This window comes from Opisthorchis viverrini (genome assembly GCF_000715545.1).
Source record: "Opisthorchis viverrini unplaced genomic scaffold opera_v5_12, whole genome shotgun sequence".
NCBI lineage: Eukaryota > Metazoa > Platyhelminthes > Trematoda > Opisthorchiida > Opisthorchiidae > Opisthorchis > Opisthorchis viverrini.
Genome location: NW_008751668.1, coordinates 3213445 through 3230167, shown reverse-complemented (window position 1 = coordinate 3230167; position 16723 = coordinate 3213445). Strand labels below are relative to the sequence as shown.

The 16723-nt window shown below is 45.4% G+C and overlaps 1 protein-coding gene across 1 annotated transcript; it reads left to right on the top strand.

Moving 5' to 3' along the window:
- Nucleotides 1-1291: 1291 nt before the first annotated feature.
- On the top strand, nucleotides 1292-14828 carry T265_01172 (hypothetical protein; the record flags this gene model as incomplete). The annotated part of the gene is made up of 6 exons (XM_009165133.1): nucleotides 1292-1344; nucleotides 2329-2904; nucleotides 2986-3419; nucleotides 5472-6764; nucleotides 10839-11291; nucleotides 14157-14828. 6 exons carry the CDS (start codon nucleotides 1292-1294, stop codon nucleotides 14513-14515), a joined length of 3168 nt encoding a protein of 1055 aa, XP_009163397.1.
- Nucleotides 14829-16723: the final 1895 nt, after the last annotated feature.

Sequence of the window (16723 nt, the reverse complement as noted above, 5' to 3'; positions counted from 1 at the left end):
CGGGATCCTTGTGTAGATTTACCTGAGGTACCAAATGGTCATCACGAAGAACGGACACTTGAAGATTGAAACGAAGACCATTTTCCCAAGTGTGTTGAGGGACCACATCGATGAGCGTGCGCTGTTCATCGGGAAAGCTGGTGAGCAATACCACGTTCAGATATGCGGTCACACCTGGGATGCGTAAGAGGATTGGGCCCATAAGGTGATAAAAAGTTTCAAAGGCTATCTTACCGCAAAACCGTAAGGGTTCGTGTGCATATCCTCCTGCTTGTGTTGATGGTCAGTATATTTCGACACCACGACGCAACCTCACCCTGAATGTAATATTTGGTCAAATTGAGTTCGGTAGAGCAGACGCCACTGTTCATGATGGTTAACAGGCCATCTGGAATCGGCAGTAAGTAGGGGTGCTGCTCAAAAGCTGCGATCGGGCCGGTCGGAAAGTCAGCACAAATGTGGAATGACACATTTGGCTTCTTCACCAAAACGACTGCAGCTGCCTTAGAAAAGTACACGGGACAGAATGTCCCCCCTATTTGTTCGAGAGGTTCGGGACTCCGCGTTGACCCGTGAACAGGAGGCGTACTGGACCAGCCGCTCAGGGGCAAAATAATTGGGAAGGTTTCGGTCAACGTTCGATGAGGCCAGGCTGTAATAAACTAGCGAATCGCCAAATGTTAAATAACATGACCTTGTGAGTACCTTTCCATTCGACACACCGCAGCGTTTCATTTCACCGAAAAGCCGTAGCTCACCAAAACATTCAACGATTGCAGTCCAGAGAACGGAGAGCTGGAGGTCACCTAAGTTTGCATCAAAGACTCACAGACCTAGCAGTGATCCCCTAGAAGTATCCAGCCAAAGGCGAACGGGGTGGCCACCAACCAGGACAGTGAAAAATATCGGTAAATATTCCGAGCATTTATTTGAAATTTTACAAGATAAATTTTGCAATTACAAGACTGTTGAGATTCCCGATGTGAAAATTTAATGGATGCGTAAGCTCGAATGACTCAATCATCAAGCAGGAGTATCGGACTCGTAATTCAACGAAACTATTTCCACAAGGGCAAGCAAATATGTACAGTGAACGTCAGCTTGCGCACATCAAACAACGCCGGGCCGGATGTTGGCTCAGTAGTGTGGGTTTAGATCATCTATTTCGACGACAGTCTTGCGATTCTCACTGGTCTTGCGATTACGCGGAAGTCATGAAACTCCAAGTCAGCGTATTTCCAGCGAACGGCACACGAACGCGCATTAATATTTAGGTCGGCCTTGCATATTTATGCACATACACGTCGATGCAAAAATATCGGACGGTACCATCTCAGCTGCAAGGTGAGCGGCAACTCAAAACATTTGGGGATCAAAAGTATATAAGCAGAATAAAAATGTTGAATGGGGGGAATATTATGGGGACAAGCTATATTCAACACAATCTTGGGGCGGAGTTATTCGTTCTGCAACTCGGGAGGCATGGTCGCTACATGCAGACACCGTGAGGTCTAGTGCTTGAGCCTGCCCGAGGGGATCCCACGACCTTGAAAAGCCGACAACGGTTCTGCTTGTAAGAGCGTGGTCCGAAGAAGTGCCAAACCCCGCAGCGACGGAATGACGATCAGGCTTCTTTTGGATTTGTCGCTAACTTCATTATGTTGCCCCAGAATTTGAGGGGTTAGGAATTGGAAAACTGAAAGTTTTAGAACTGCTGGAAAGATTTCTGGGAATCCCAACTTTACTTTTTTTCAAAACGTTGACTACGGGGGATACAGAAAATGAGCTGGCATTTCCTAAAATGCGGAAACGCTGTAAATCAGAAATCCGCCAATGGAACATACGAAAACAAGCCACTCTACTAGAGTTTGCTCTAAAAAACAAAATCGAATTGTTCAACTACTTGAGACAACGTCGCAGAAGCAATCCATCCGCGTTCTCCTTGAGGGACAGAAACGGGTATCCGACGATTGGCCCAACAGTGGTATCCGAGGTTTACAGAGAACAGTGCGCGTGTCTATACTCAGCACCAGCATCTTTGTCACATCCACTGTCGTCAGGGCGGAACTACGAACAGCCTCTAACAGACATGGTCTTCACGGTGGAGGATATTTGTCAACTCCTGCACAAGATCTACCCATTCTACGCGTTGAGGTCCGACGAGGTCCATCCAAGGATCCTGAAGGAAACGTCCTCCACACTGACAAACCATTTACACATGGTGTTTCGTCAGTCGCTTGACGAAGACCGCCTTCCCTCTGCTTAGAATGAAGCGATTGTCACGCCAATCTACAAAACTGGTGACCGAGTATCACCTGTTAGCCACAGGCCTATAAGCCTCACCAGCAAGCTTTGCAAGATGATGGAATGCTTTCTGAAGCGAGCTATTCTAGATCACCTCACTTCCAGCAATCTGATATCTCCAGCCCAACACGGATTTCTCACAAACCGCACTTGCGTAACGAACATGCTCGTAAATATGGACAGCTTAACTCAAGCCAAGGACGAAGGACTCATATCGGATGCCATATTTTTCGACTTTTCAAAAGCATTTGATAGGATCCCACACGTCCCGCTGCTCCACAAACTCGAGTCTCACGGGATTCAAGGGAAAATCCTTCGCTGTATCAAGGCACTCCTCTCAGACAGGTCATTCCGAGTGAGAATAGGCTCAGCCTACGCCTCTTCAGCGCCGGTCTCCATTGGAGTTCCTCAAGGTTCCGTCTTGGGACCACTCCTGTTTCTGATCTACGTCAACGACCTCCCAGACGTTCTTGCGAGTCCATGTCTACTTTTTGCGGACGACTTTAAATCCTGGAGTTCCAATGCCAGTGCCTCCCAAATGGATATAGACGCTGCCAAGCAGTGGTCGTTGGACTGGCACGCTCCTCCGAATGATGAAAAGTGCGTCCATATGTCGTTTGGAGGGGATTCAGCGAATGACTTTGTTATGCATGGTGAAAAGGGACCATAAAACCTCCTGAGGATAGATGCCAAAAAGGATTTGGGCATTTGGGTCTCCTCAAACTTGTCCTTCTCACTGCACCATGAGAAATCGGCCCGAAAGGCATTCGCCATTTCGTGGATGATCCGACGCACCTTCTCCCGTATTACTCGCATGGACTTCCATATACTCTATGGGGCCTATGTCAGACCGCTCCTGGAATACGCCAACCAAGTTGTCTACTCAGGACGTACGAAAGACGTCACTCTCATTGAGCGTGTCCAGCGGGCCGCTACGCGAATGGTTGCCGGCCTCAAATCCGTGGACTACGAAACGCGTCTCGCGATGCTTGATCTCTTTCCCCTGGAGTACCGTCGCCTCCGAGGGGACCTAATTCTGACTTACGCCCCGTTTGAACAAGGCTTGAAAAACAGGTTTTTCAACGTTGACCCAGCAAACACACGGCGGGGGCTTAGTGAGAAATTTTTCAAGCTCAGAGCACACCTATTCATTAGACAAATTTTTTCCTCATTTCGGGTAGTAGCTGCGTGGAATGACCTTCCTCAGACGGTTGTCCACGCTCCTACTAGAACCCAGTTTAAAGCACTGTTGGACATTTATTTATGTGATTCCTCGCGCTGGCAAGCATGCTGCCCCGCGCTGAGAACATAAAGAACAGTGCTACACCCTTTTTTCACTTGTGTCTTTCAGGTGAACGACAGCCACTGACCGACAAGAACAAAACCGACCCGGGAAACTTGGGCAAAGTTTCGATCCTGTGTATCAATCCCTGAATCCTTGAAAACCGAGATCTGATTGGTCGAAAGTCTGGACCCAACAGCCAATCATGACCAAGTGTTGGCCGACTGCCGGTTGCCAATGCCGCACCCAGAACGCTTCAGAAAGTTATGGCCGCTTGTGCTGTATATATGAAGCACTGTGCAAGTGTTCCTGACTTCGTTTTGGACGTTGATTTACCTTGTGCAACATTGGTGGTTGTTTTGACGTGAACGCCAGCTTGGAAGGCTCAGACCGGGAACTAGGCTGAGAAAAAATACACCTGGGCTGAGAGACTGCTAGCGCGCTAGCACCTAGGCAAGCGGACTATTAAGGTGGTCGACCAATTGTGGGTGGACAAGTAGTCTAAAGTACCACAAGAAATTCGAAGTAGTCGTTTACCTGATAATGGAACCATGCCAGGTGGAGCACATTACTCACACAGTCTCGTAAGATTAGATTCGACTCGTGGAATCCACTCCGTCGAAAGCAAACTAGGGTTTATGTTTGGAAATATCTCATCATCCGGGTAACCAGTGCTGAGACTAGGCATGAGTGCCAGGTGGGCAAACTGAAAAGGCCTTCAAAGCCTAGCTGGGTTATATTATTTTATATTATTACCCTTTTTTGGGTATTATTTCCTCAACTTACCTGGGGGTGCTTGTGTGGGGCACTTAAGCGGTTGTTGTGTAGTGTACCTTGCAGTAATCCTCGAGAATATGCGCGTTGCTGTTTTTTTCCGCCGTCTGCTAACTGATTTGCTGGGTGGATGATCATTGTGTTTCTTAGCGGAACACACTATTCATAAAGCTGCTGAAGAGTTTTCGACAATTTCACGGTTCTTGTGGTTTTTCGGTGGAGGGGGGAATGAAGCCCCGCGTTTTAATTATTGTTCTGCTTTGACATCATGCACATAGTCGGTGAAGTGCAACCATTTACATCCTGACGTTCCCTTTCATACGGAACGTAGAATGTCGTTCACCCATTTTTATGTATGCTCTGCCGACACCAGCGCGCCACCAAGTTCCTCTTCACAGCCATACTCGATAGGCTTTCTGTTACATAGACTAGATGCCGTTACAGGCGTCAGTTCCTCTTCACTCCGGAACACACCCAACTTAACACACCGAATTGAAGTAAAACACTAACCTACCTTGAGGTTCCTCTCATCATCATTGACAACAACACTAGAGATCGACACTGGTGCTTCAGCCCTGCATAAAGTTTTTTGTCGGTTCGCATGCTTTTTATGCTATTTTATTTGGGTCTGTGGACATGAGTTCCTCCTCTCTTAGTTCACTTGTACCGTAACAATAGTTTAACCTAAACGGCTTGAATTCATCTTACGTCGCCCAAACGGGGGTTTCCAACTCCAAAAGTAACTTGACAGACAACATGATATTGTCAAATGAATGAAGGGAACTGTTTACACATAACCACCAACGATCCACTGATTATGTTCAGTCTTACCTGTGTATTTCTGAGTGGACAATGCCATTTTGTTAATCCTTGTAGCAGCTTCTTGCTTCATAGCTCTAGGTGCAATTGTAAAACGCAACTAAGAATTCGTCTCTACTTAGTTCGATTGTGAACTCTCTCCTCCAATTTCTATACAGGAAGCACCAGTAAATCATCGAAGCACGACTCAAGTTGGAAGGCTTTCTGTTCTTGAGCTAGTGTCTCACTATTCGAGCTATATCCAACTCAGGCTGCATGTTGCGAATTCAGTTCTCTATACTTGTGTTTCCAGTTTCAGTCATATCACAACGTGTGGATCCTGAACCTTTAATGGATCTTACCGCCGATTGTGACCTGGCTGTCAAGTTGAAGCATTTCATTTCATGTGACCCCCTCAAGTTGGATGAAGGTGTTCCAGCATTTTTAATCGATTTACACAACATCATCCATGACCTGGACAGACATCAATGGTTACCGGAGCTTTTGGATTGTGAAAGATTTGTCGAATTTTACGAAAAGCATATAAAATCTGTTATCAAGGAAGATCCAACTGGATATCATTCAAATACTAGCCTAACCGTCGAAATAAATTTTCTTGTTCAGAGCATCACGCAAATCCGAAGCACGTTTTGTTCTAAATTAGCGTCGAGGCAAATACCACACTGGTTATTCCAACTGATCAAACTCCCAAGAAACAATCCATGCATCTGTCTACTTCAAAAACAGGCTCGTCTTCTGACAAATTACAGTTTACGAATCTTGCTGAATATCCTACGGCACTACCCGAGCATGAGAACTTCATACAAAAAGTCTGGTGGTGTTAGGACGCTTCTGTCTTTCCTGAGTGTCTGGAGCGTGGACGGAAACCAACGCATCAATGTTCGAGCCGCAAGTTCCTATATGCCTGTGCGCGTAACCGCCCTACTCTTGTTGTCTATATTGGTGAACGAAGATGAAAATGAGGAGTTGCACCGGAATGATTCCTACATCAGTGTTCTTATTAGAGCTTTGAATGATTCTTTGAATTTGCACCACAAGCCCCCCCTCTATTCTCCCTCTAACGAGCGTGCAGCAGATGAGCTATTGGTGGGTTTGAAGAATATTGCTGGTTTGGAAACAAATAAGAAATGGTTGGTGGGTTGCGGCGCGGTGGATGTATTGAAACTCGCTTTGGATATCGCATTTGAGCTCAAATCTTCAGTGCCAAACCCCACGACCTGCACTGGCTCAGACGTTCTGGCAGAATTGGCTCTGGAGTGTTTGTGGTCTCTAGCGTTCGAACCACAAGTTTATACTCGTCTGGCGCACGATCTGGACTTATCACAGCGACTGAATCGGTTTTATGATGACCATCTGTGGTCTTATGATTGCTGCCGAACTTCCCGAAATATTATGCATTTCTTGACAGACCCACGATTGCTATCTACCTCGTGGACCGCTGGTGAGCGAGTGCGTGACGATGGTCACTCGCAGGCAGGTCAATTGGTAGTTGTTTACGAAAAAGGTAGAAGGCGAACCATGTTAAAATTGCGAAATCAGCTGGACCGGGCAGGATATTTGGTATGGATGGACTTCGAAAATACGTGTGAGCAAATTTTCGCATCTACATTTTTCCTTAGTGTGTTTCTGATTGAGTCGTTAAATATTAGTCGCAACGCGCATTTAATTTTTACTATTCAGGCTGCTTGTGTATGCAGTGGATTTCAAACTGATACGCGTTGCATGCCCCCCATAAGCCTGAGTTATCCCAGGAACTGTGAAGCTAGACGCTAACCAATAGATTATTGGTTTTAACCCGTCGTGCACTTCTTCAGTCTTGCTGCTCCCTGTTCAGGTTTCCCATATTATAAGCTAATCCCACTTACACTATTATGTGCTATCTCTGTTTTAATCAGTTCCCAGGGATAGTTTGTTGATGAGATCCCTCTGCTTCCGTTTAAAGTGATCAACCCTGGGTGGGGTATTATTTATCATTCTCCCATTCGGGTAATATTTTGAGACTTGTGACTTCCTTGAGTACGAATATCTTTGTGATGGTGCTTGGTACAAGAAGATGACGTGTGTCCCCCTTTAGAATGGAGATTTAGTTCGAGATGTTGCCCAGTGGCCGTAATTGGAAATTCAGGTTGGTTCATCCTTAAGCCGCCAACACCTACATAGCTTTTGTTGTAAGGTCTGGTTTGCGGCGCGGGAGCTTTGGTGACCCATCCGAAGATAAAAAGGAATCATTTCACCTTCACATGGGGAGAGTCCGTATGCTGAGGACGAAGTCTTCTATTCAACACCGATATTCTGAGCCTTTTAGTGATATTTTTGGTAGGTTATCCTGTGGTATCTGATTAGGTATATCTCCTAACCTCATTCTATTACTGGCAAATTCATCCCTGTGTGACTGGTGTTATAATCTGAGCTGGCTGGCGGAGGGTGCAAAATATTTTAGGTGTTGGTTGTTGCGGTATATTGTGAAATGCACATTCACACCACTCTCGTTTGAACCATCGTCCTCGTGTTCTGGCTCAAACATTCTGTTGAGTCCACACCAAAGGGGTGGAGCACTGCACTCAGGTTTCGCTCTTATGGTAGCTCATCAGCAGTGCATATCTAAGGCTGTGCCGGGATCGTTCAGCTGTAGCACCCTTTCAGTGCCTAACTGCTATGCCTACCAGAAGGCTGCACGAGGACTGGGATACTGCCAGGTTGCCGAAGCCTAGACAGGGAAGTCGAGAGGCAGAGGTCGAGTTCGAACCACGAACCTTCTGGTCAGTGAATTCGCGCTCTAACCACTTGGGCCATTTTGCCCCTGGTATTTGATAGAGAAGTCGTAGCTCAAAGGCATTGTAGCCCAACGTTTCAAGCGGTTCTCTGTGTAAACAGGGATGTTTTCCTTCGATCCGAAAACGCAGAGAAACAGATTATGGCCAATGATGAGTGAAAAATGAGCATTTTATAAAACACTTTATAAATTTTCTTACTGGTGATGCTTATCGCTAAAGCTTCTTTTATCGATCTGGCTATAATTGCACTCGGTACCTGCTAGGGATCTGGCTGCGTGAGTAATTGCTTTTTCCCTTCTGCCAAGGAAAACATGAGGGATGACAGATCCGGCAGCTTAGTTAGATGCGTCTGAAACAACAGCAATGTCAAGTACTGGATTGTAACGTGTCAGTAGCAGATCAGAGCTGACTAGTGGCTTTACTTTGTTAAAAGCGAACTGGCACTCATGTAACCAGTTCCAAAACACATCCTTCTTTAAAAGATGTTTTAGTGGTTCATAGACACGATGCACGTTCGGCAAAAGTGAACTGAAATGGTTTACCAAACCAAGGAAGCAGTGCAAGGTTGCTAAATACATCGGTGTTGGCATTTATTGTATGGCAGAAATATTTTTGTGGGTCTGGATGATGACCATGTTCGTCAAAAACAAATCCAAAATATTTGCTGGGTGTGGGAAAAATGCACCTTTATCTGCTTGTAGATGAAAGCCATATTGTTGAATTCATTCGAGTACACAATGGGAACGGTTCAAAAGTTCTTGACTAGAACGTGTGAGGATAATGTCATTCAAACAAACAGCAGCTCCTGACTAACCGTTTAGCATGGCATCCATCATTTGTTGAAATATTTCTTATGCAGATTACACCCCGAATGACAAACGGCTCAGTTGAAACAAACCGCGATTGGTATTAATTGTCTAAAGTTCTTTGGAGGCAAGCATCAGTGAGACCCAGCTTTGCGAAACACCACCGGTAATGGATATTGGTGAGAGTCTAACACAGCGCTTAATCCAATGGAATAATCAGCACCTATGCGCACCTTGCCATTTGCTTTTTTGATGGCAACCATAGGACTCATCCATGATGAATAGATTACTAGATGGATAGATCCGGACTGCTGGAAACGAACAGTTGCGGCAAGACGAACAGAGTGGGAAACGATACGGAACTCGTCGGTCTAAAAATTGGTCTGGAATCTGGTTGGAATTGCCTTGGTTTTGATACAGCATCCAAGGCCACCTTGGCTGACATCATCGAATGTTGTCTTGGGTATGTTAGTAAAATGTTCTGAGGTGGGGGGGGGGTGAAAATTTCAGAGCACAGTACACCGATGATAAAATTATATTGAAAAATCAAGTTTATCAATCCAATCAAGTCCAATAATGTTCAAATTAGGACAGTCAGTGAGATAACAAGTCCTTGGGTAACGCAAATTGTTGAATGATACATCACAGACTAACTTGTTAATCAGTGATAAGATATTGCTAGATCGAATTTGAACCCGATGATTTGTGATACAACGGATTTTCCTATAAACTGTCAACTGGAACCTGAGATCAACGTGCACACTGCCGATCACCTGTGACAGTCTTATTTAATTCCAAAAAATCCTTCCAATCCGTAGGAATATTGACTAACGGGGACTGCCATTGAATACTATTCGTGCTATTCAATCCTATACCTCTAATCAAATGAGGATTTACAATGAGCCATCTAAAGGTTTCTCTGCAACCGGTAAGGTTCACTAGGTTGTCTCTTCATTTTTATTCCACTCAGTTTTTGACGACATTGTGGAGTGCACCCTCCAAAAAAACTCGAATCTGTATATCGGAATCACTTCTGGAGGAAGGTTAGTTGACTTGAACTAAGCGGATGACGTTGTTCTTGACAGTAATGCGTCCGCGTGAACCTTAAAAAGGATATTTCACTTCGCAAAGCTTTATGTCTTCAAAATGTAGAGTCTTACCTAAAGGTTTCCCGCTTTCCTGCATTCCTTTGAACTTCAGTTTATTGATAGGTTTACTTGGGTTTACAGCTACCCTAGCCCTGACTGTACATGAAGTCAGTACACCTATTATAAAAGCACGGCAATATTCGTCAACTGGTATTGTTTTTGGCGTTGCCTTTGAATTCACATGAATATTACTGTGAGGTCATGATATGCCAACGCGAAACCTGAGCGGTTAACAGTTTGAGCGCTGCGGATCTTCGGACATTCCTGGCGTCGTCCTCCATTGCGTACCCGTAATCCGCGCTCCTAACAGGAGAGTGCTGCGCTGTTAAATCGCCGATAGACTCCCAGTATCTGACCAAATGTCTCCGTTTCACTAGGTGAAGCATATTCCTTGGCAGCTGGGCGTGCCGCGTATGCTTGGCGCGGTGTTCATTCAGCCATCATAACACATGTAAGCTAGGAACCCAGCAGATCGCCTCAGTTGGTTCCGGTGATGCCAATGGGTTCTATTCATATGGTCATCAGTGTTGAATAAGCCAACCAAACGGACTACAACCTGTTGTTGGCTATCTTCGAATCTCCAGTTGCCATGCCGCTCCATGCTACTAATCGCCTGCAATGCTGGGATACTATGCTCCTGGGGTATGTTTTTAGCGTAACTTACAAGACACAGTAACTGCATCATTTTCAAATGATAGCGGAATCCAACCATTTTCCCGTATCCGTTCATGATTTTCATTTGGTCTTGTAAGGCCACTGACGTCCATGATTTTGATGTCTCCAGTCTCGCTTACTACGCAAAGGATTACGCGAAGAGCTTGTACATCCAGATCACTAAACTGTCGGCCTACTATACTTTTCCATCATTGATGCTGAAATAAGTTACCTATCGCTTTCATAATTGTTTTCATTTGTGTTTTTCCCCAGACAGGCACCGTAGATGTCGTGGCGCGGGCCATTTCTCGGGCGTCTGGATTAATACTTGGCTTATCACACGCCTTCAAACTCTCTCCTTACTGTCGGTACTTGACGCAGTATGCTCACAGTTTGGGTCTCCAACCATTCCCTGTCCATTTGGAACCTGATTATAAACCGGATGGCTGGCTCGGACTTTATACAGCTACCTTCATCTACATACAGTTAACGGACGATAGCATGCTTTCTCAAGCCGTTTCACAGCTGGTGTCTCAACTAGGCAACGTGGGTCTTCGACGTTCCTGTCCTCGTTCGGCACCTGTTTCACCTTTGTCCAGGCACTTTTCTAAAGAACGCACCCAACCTATTAAACCAGCTCAATCGTCTTCATCCAGTAAAAAGATGCGTCTGTGTATCGACACACAAACATCGTTACGGACGCAGGAGCCTCTTGAATCGTGCGAAACCTGTGAGTTTTTCAGGTGATTCGATAAGCTACGATCAACAGGACAAACGTTTTCCGTTGCTATATCACATTTCACAAGCTATTTGGTGGTTGAGGTAGCTCATTGGCTGAGGTGCTGATTTACTGACCGGACCAGAAGGTCCGTGGTTGGAACCCAACCTCTGTATCTCGACCGTTCCTGTCTGGGTTTGGGCAACTTAACAGTTTCATGGTCCTCGTGCTTTCTTCGGTTGGCATGGCAGTTAGACACCAAAAGGGGGCTACAGCTGGACCATTTTTTTTTTAACGTTTTTTTGTGCAACTGGTTAGTATTCCGTTCTTGTCACCTATGCATTTGAGTACTTCACTCGGTATCATGCCCGTTCCTTCTTGCCGACGAGTAGTGATGCCGGTACTTATCGCTTTCCATCATGTTTTGGCCGTTTTATGGCCTGCATCAGGCCTCTGCATTTTCACCCACTAATTCATCTGCCTCGGGTCCACATCGGCACCAAAGACCTTCACACAGTGCCCCATTCGGCTCCGCGGTAATTGCTTGTAACTACTCGACCATGCGCAGGCGTTCGGTGTTTTGACGATTGTTGCCGGGCGTATCCGAAGTGAATGCTCCGGTGTATACTGGAATGTTGCGGCCAAACGCAAATTTCTCTGGTTCATTGGCCGTTTGAGGACACGCACCAAGAAGATAAAAAGTCGGTTTGCATTTTAGTGTGAACCAGCCGGAGGGCGATCTCCTCTCATTTCAACACTACCTACGAACAAGAAGTCATGCTCTTACGATAATAGTACGTATATCGATTGGGCCTGTTATAAAAACTGTAGGATTGCATAACTGCGGCGGGATTGGGTCTATGGTCATTGCTTTTGCACCCCTATAAGTGTATGTGACACCGGCTAGCAGTTGCATTCTTATAGGTACTCCTAAGCGTATGATATTTGATTGTTGACCGATTGCTTTGCTTTTGAGGTGATGTTTCCCAACCAGGATGAACAGTCTAACAGTGTCCCCGGCTTGTCAGTATCGACGGGCCCGTTTGATGGATTTGCTGCTACTTGGAAACATCCACCTGCTTTTACTCCCCATGTGAATAATAGAGTTTTGCATTATTTGTTTTTCAACGGCCCCTACAACTTGCGTTTTTAACAGAACAGATAACCCCTCAGTGACTGGACTCGAACCACTGACCATCAACTAGTCCAACTAATAACATTCGGCCGTTAATCCATGAAGCAGATACTTGGCAAGTCACTTGTAAAGTACACAAGTGTGACAGTGAGCAGTGTTCTCGGTGGCTCCTGGGAAGCGGGAGGTTTAATTGGAATGTACCTCCAGGTGTCTGTTTGATATGCTGTGCGCGTTTCGCTTCTTTGTTCAAAATGTACTAAAGTTCTTTGTGATCTACATCCACCTGTGTTTTGGCAGGTCGGCAGGCTTACAGCTAGGTCAAAGATGCTCACACTATTGGCTCCAACATATTAGCAGGTAGTTGTTACGTTTCCCACACACTAATTATGACTTTGTGAACCTGACAAATCGTCAAACGTTGTGCATGTCATATATTGTTTCAGGCTTAATTCACTCTGTCTTGCCACGACGAATATGGATGTTTTCTACAGTAAACGCTGCGTCACAGTTTGTGGATTGCACGATTAAAACGAGTCGAACTGTAAGCGTCCGAGGTATGTTGGACGCAGTCGCTTCATGAACCAAATGAGCTTATATGAATGCATGTATGAAAAAGTGATGAATCCGGCGGTGCTGTTCTGTACTTTTAGTTGAACCGAACATGTGTCTGGCCTTCGAGATGCTGTTGGGAGGAACAGGCCCAGTCTATTTATGCTGCTACGTAACTGCATCCCAACTCCACTCGATTTTTACTCGGGTTACACGGATGCTTTCAAAGTTGTCTGGACCGGTTTTACGGGGAGTACTGCGAATTCGGCGCTGTGAGAAGTTGATCCAAGTCGTCCCCATTTGGTTGACATACTCGAATATAATATATACCCGAATATATATACTAGAGGTCAATATAATCTTGAATGGGACAATGCATCAAGGCATTAAGCAGTGGGAGCAAATTTCGCTTAAAATTGGAGATAATCAACTTAAGAATGGGTTGAGTTACTTTAAGCATTCGTTTCTGTGTTCAGATTTGCGTGAATGAATGCAGTGACCAGTGAATGTATCAATTTCGCGGTTACGCAATGCGATGAAACACGCACTTCTGAGAATGCGCACCAGCCACACCGACGAACTACCGTCGACTACCGCTATGTCATTCCTATCTCTGTTAGGGAAAATGGACCTGCTTGGTGGTAGCGAAGAGCCGATCTAATTGGGATTGCCGAATTTCTAAAGCGAACTTGGAATGTTATCCTGAATGGTGTTGGTAACCCTCTGGATATAGTTCTCATAGAAATTATTAGCGAATATCCATTGCATACGGTGACTACGATTCTCATGAGCTTTAGCGAAAGACAACCCCCTATCGTGGAGGAAATATACAGCCTATAACCGGAAACAAGATGAACCGTACTTCCTAAAGCCATCCACAACATTGCATTCAGCAACATCAGTTATATTCTATGAGTAGGACTATCCACACTTGCTTAATTCTTTGCCAGCCACAATAAAGCGCAGCCTATTGAATGTTACCAAAAGCAACAGGGCTGCAACCTCGAAGTGGTGTAAAAGGCGCCCATTTTTTGTTCATTACCAGGGCAGATAATTCCAACTCGTGTATCTGCCTTGTACCGCAGTACGTTGTTTTCATCTGTGAACGGTTATCCTGATCATAGATCTCTGGTGGAACGTAATGCCAGATAGTCCAGTAATATTTACTTTCATTCGTCTTCTCTTATAATTAGCCTCATTATCAACGACGGAACATTCCAGTTCATCTTGGCTGCGGAATGGTTGGACTAGTGCTACGCCATCGATTTCACGCCCTCTCTTAGCCCAAGAAACTCTATGCTTTGAACGAATTCGTAAGTGGAATTCGGACCAAGTGAGCCATTGGTTAGAGGAGAATGGTCTTTCGGCATTCCGAACTGCTTTCAGTACAGTGGACGGGCCCATGCTTGCCGAACTGGCTCGTCTCCGTCTGTTTGCGCCCAATTACTACCTCGCCAGTTTGGACCGTGACATGGGTATGTCGGTGATGGAACAGCTCCGCTTAAGCGCCGCATTTACTAAGTTGGCACTTGAGGAAGCACCTGTTCCCTAGTGAATTTATGGATCAGCCTTCTTATGCCCGGTTAGAATTCAGTCTAGCCTGCTGTGTTGAGTCTCCCGAATATCGGCATTTTTTCGAAATAACCGATGACTTTCTTCTCACCGCACTATTCTTTGTTTTACTTTGCTTTTCAATGCGCCACTGTTTTAACATGACCAAAGATTCCATCTGCTATGCAATTTCTTACCAAATCTGTTTGCTTAGTTTTATATCCGTTTTGGCCACTGCACTGTGACCGTCCTTTTTGAACCGCAATTGGTGAAATCGTATTTTTTGGTTGCGTTGACCTTGTAGTGATAGCCAGGATCAAGTTACTTATGTTTGAGCAACACTCATCAAGACTTTCCGAAGTATATCTAGGATCCATAAGTTCTCCAACTCCTTGGACGAAACAGGTTGGTCTAATAACCCTAGCACACCCAACCGGTGATGTCTACCGCGTCGTACCCGGTTGGAACAAAAAAAAGTATCAAGATGGGAATTAAAAACTGTAGAGACGGACGTGAGGATAGTGCAGAACCAAGCGAACTAATTTGGAGACCGTGGGGATTAGCCCATTGTGTATTCTATGAACCGATCGAACGACGATTTGGTCTCAGATTCCAATGATCACCGGCACTCAAAACAAAATAGGCATTTATTTGTACTTCTTTCACACTGTTGTACCGTGGGTGGCCGTCTATTAGTTACACCTGCACTGAGCCTGCCAGACTACGCGACAAGGAGAAGACAGAGAGCTCTGAACACGGCTGTATTGTCAGGACAAAACATACAGAGCTTCTGCGTAAATATATAGGATGACTAAATGGCCAAATATGGTCGTTCACTTGTTCGTCCTGTGCAGCCAATGGCAGTGTCCCGATCGTGAACAATTTGAGCCTCACTCCACTGGTCCTATGTTGCTAAGCCGTGCTTGGTGAGCTCCGCCAACGCACCTGCTTTCCGAACGTGTTGTACCTTGGGGGATGCGTCACTGCGCGCATGTACTTCTTCCATGTCTGGGCGCGTCTTGACACACACGTCACCACAACTTCACTTTCGGTGCGTTTGTACATCAAGCTCTACGCTGTTTGGAGCAATGTTAACGCATTTCAACAACTTCGTAAAATAGGATTGTTTGTCGTCAGCGGGACCGGGAGGTTTCTTGACATCGAGAATTCGTTGTTAAGAAGTTCTTTACAACTGGGATCTCTCCCTACAGTTCGAGCAGCAGCTACCGGGACTTGAACGAAGGAGAGCAATAGCGTCTGCATACTCAGTGTCTGTAAGCGAACATCCCGGGAGCATTTAAACTCCCGGGGCTTCACAGGCGGGCAGAGAAATCTCAAGTAGCATATCAATAACAAAGTTGTAGAAAAAAGGCGGAAGAGGACCGCCTTTTATTATACCACTGGACGTGGCGAACTCAGGTGAAAGCTTTTTGTATGGTCGCACGCGCTCTCAGGAGTTCGCTTTATTGTGAAGCGGCATCGCGCTATATTTTTAGGGACAGTTGACCTTGATACAAAGCTGTGATCGGCGTTTAGTGGAGTTTGAGGGTCTCGGTAGACTTCGGGCATGCCAAGATAATCTTCAGGAATCTGAACTTCCTGACAATTATTCGAAAATAAGGCTTACCGTAAGTCTTGCGCTAAAATAGATCAGAATTCAAGATGATACGACAGCAATCTATAAGTCTCCGTACGATACCGCAAAATCTCTTTGGTTTTTGTTTAGAGCAGCATGAGAACGGGAACTCTGTTTGTCCGAAAGCCAAAGACTCGGGTCGCAGTAATTCCAGCTTTATTCTGCAGCTAAGTAGAGGAGCTGAGAAAATCATGTCGAACTGACTGGTTCCGAGGTGATTTCGTACATTTCATCAGCCTAGGTTCTCAGAATTCCGCCACATTCTGTCTATACGACTAACAAGGTGGTGATGGCTTCCCGAAATCTCGTTTATATTGCAATTTGATTAGCTATCGGTTCGAACTCTCGGGCCTAATATTTCGGCCCTGCTTAAATGATTGTTTCCCCGGTAACGTCAAAATCACAAATTCGCTGCAAACTAACTTCAAAATTTCTTTTAAACTGTGCTAACTACTTACTGGCTTGTAATCCGGTAAAGAATGGATCGTCGGTATTGATTTTGTGGTGAGGGAAGGTTGGGCCGGTAAGACATCTCTAGGGAGATTGGGTAGTGGTCGGTTCTCTGTGTTTAAC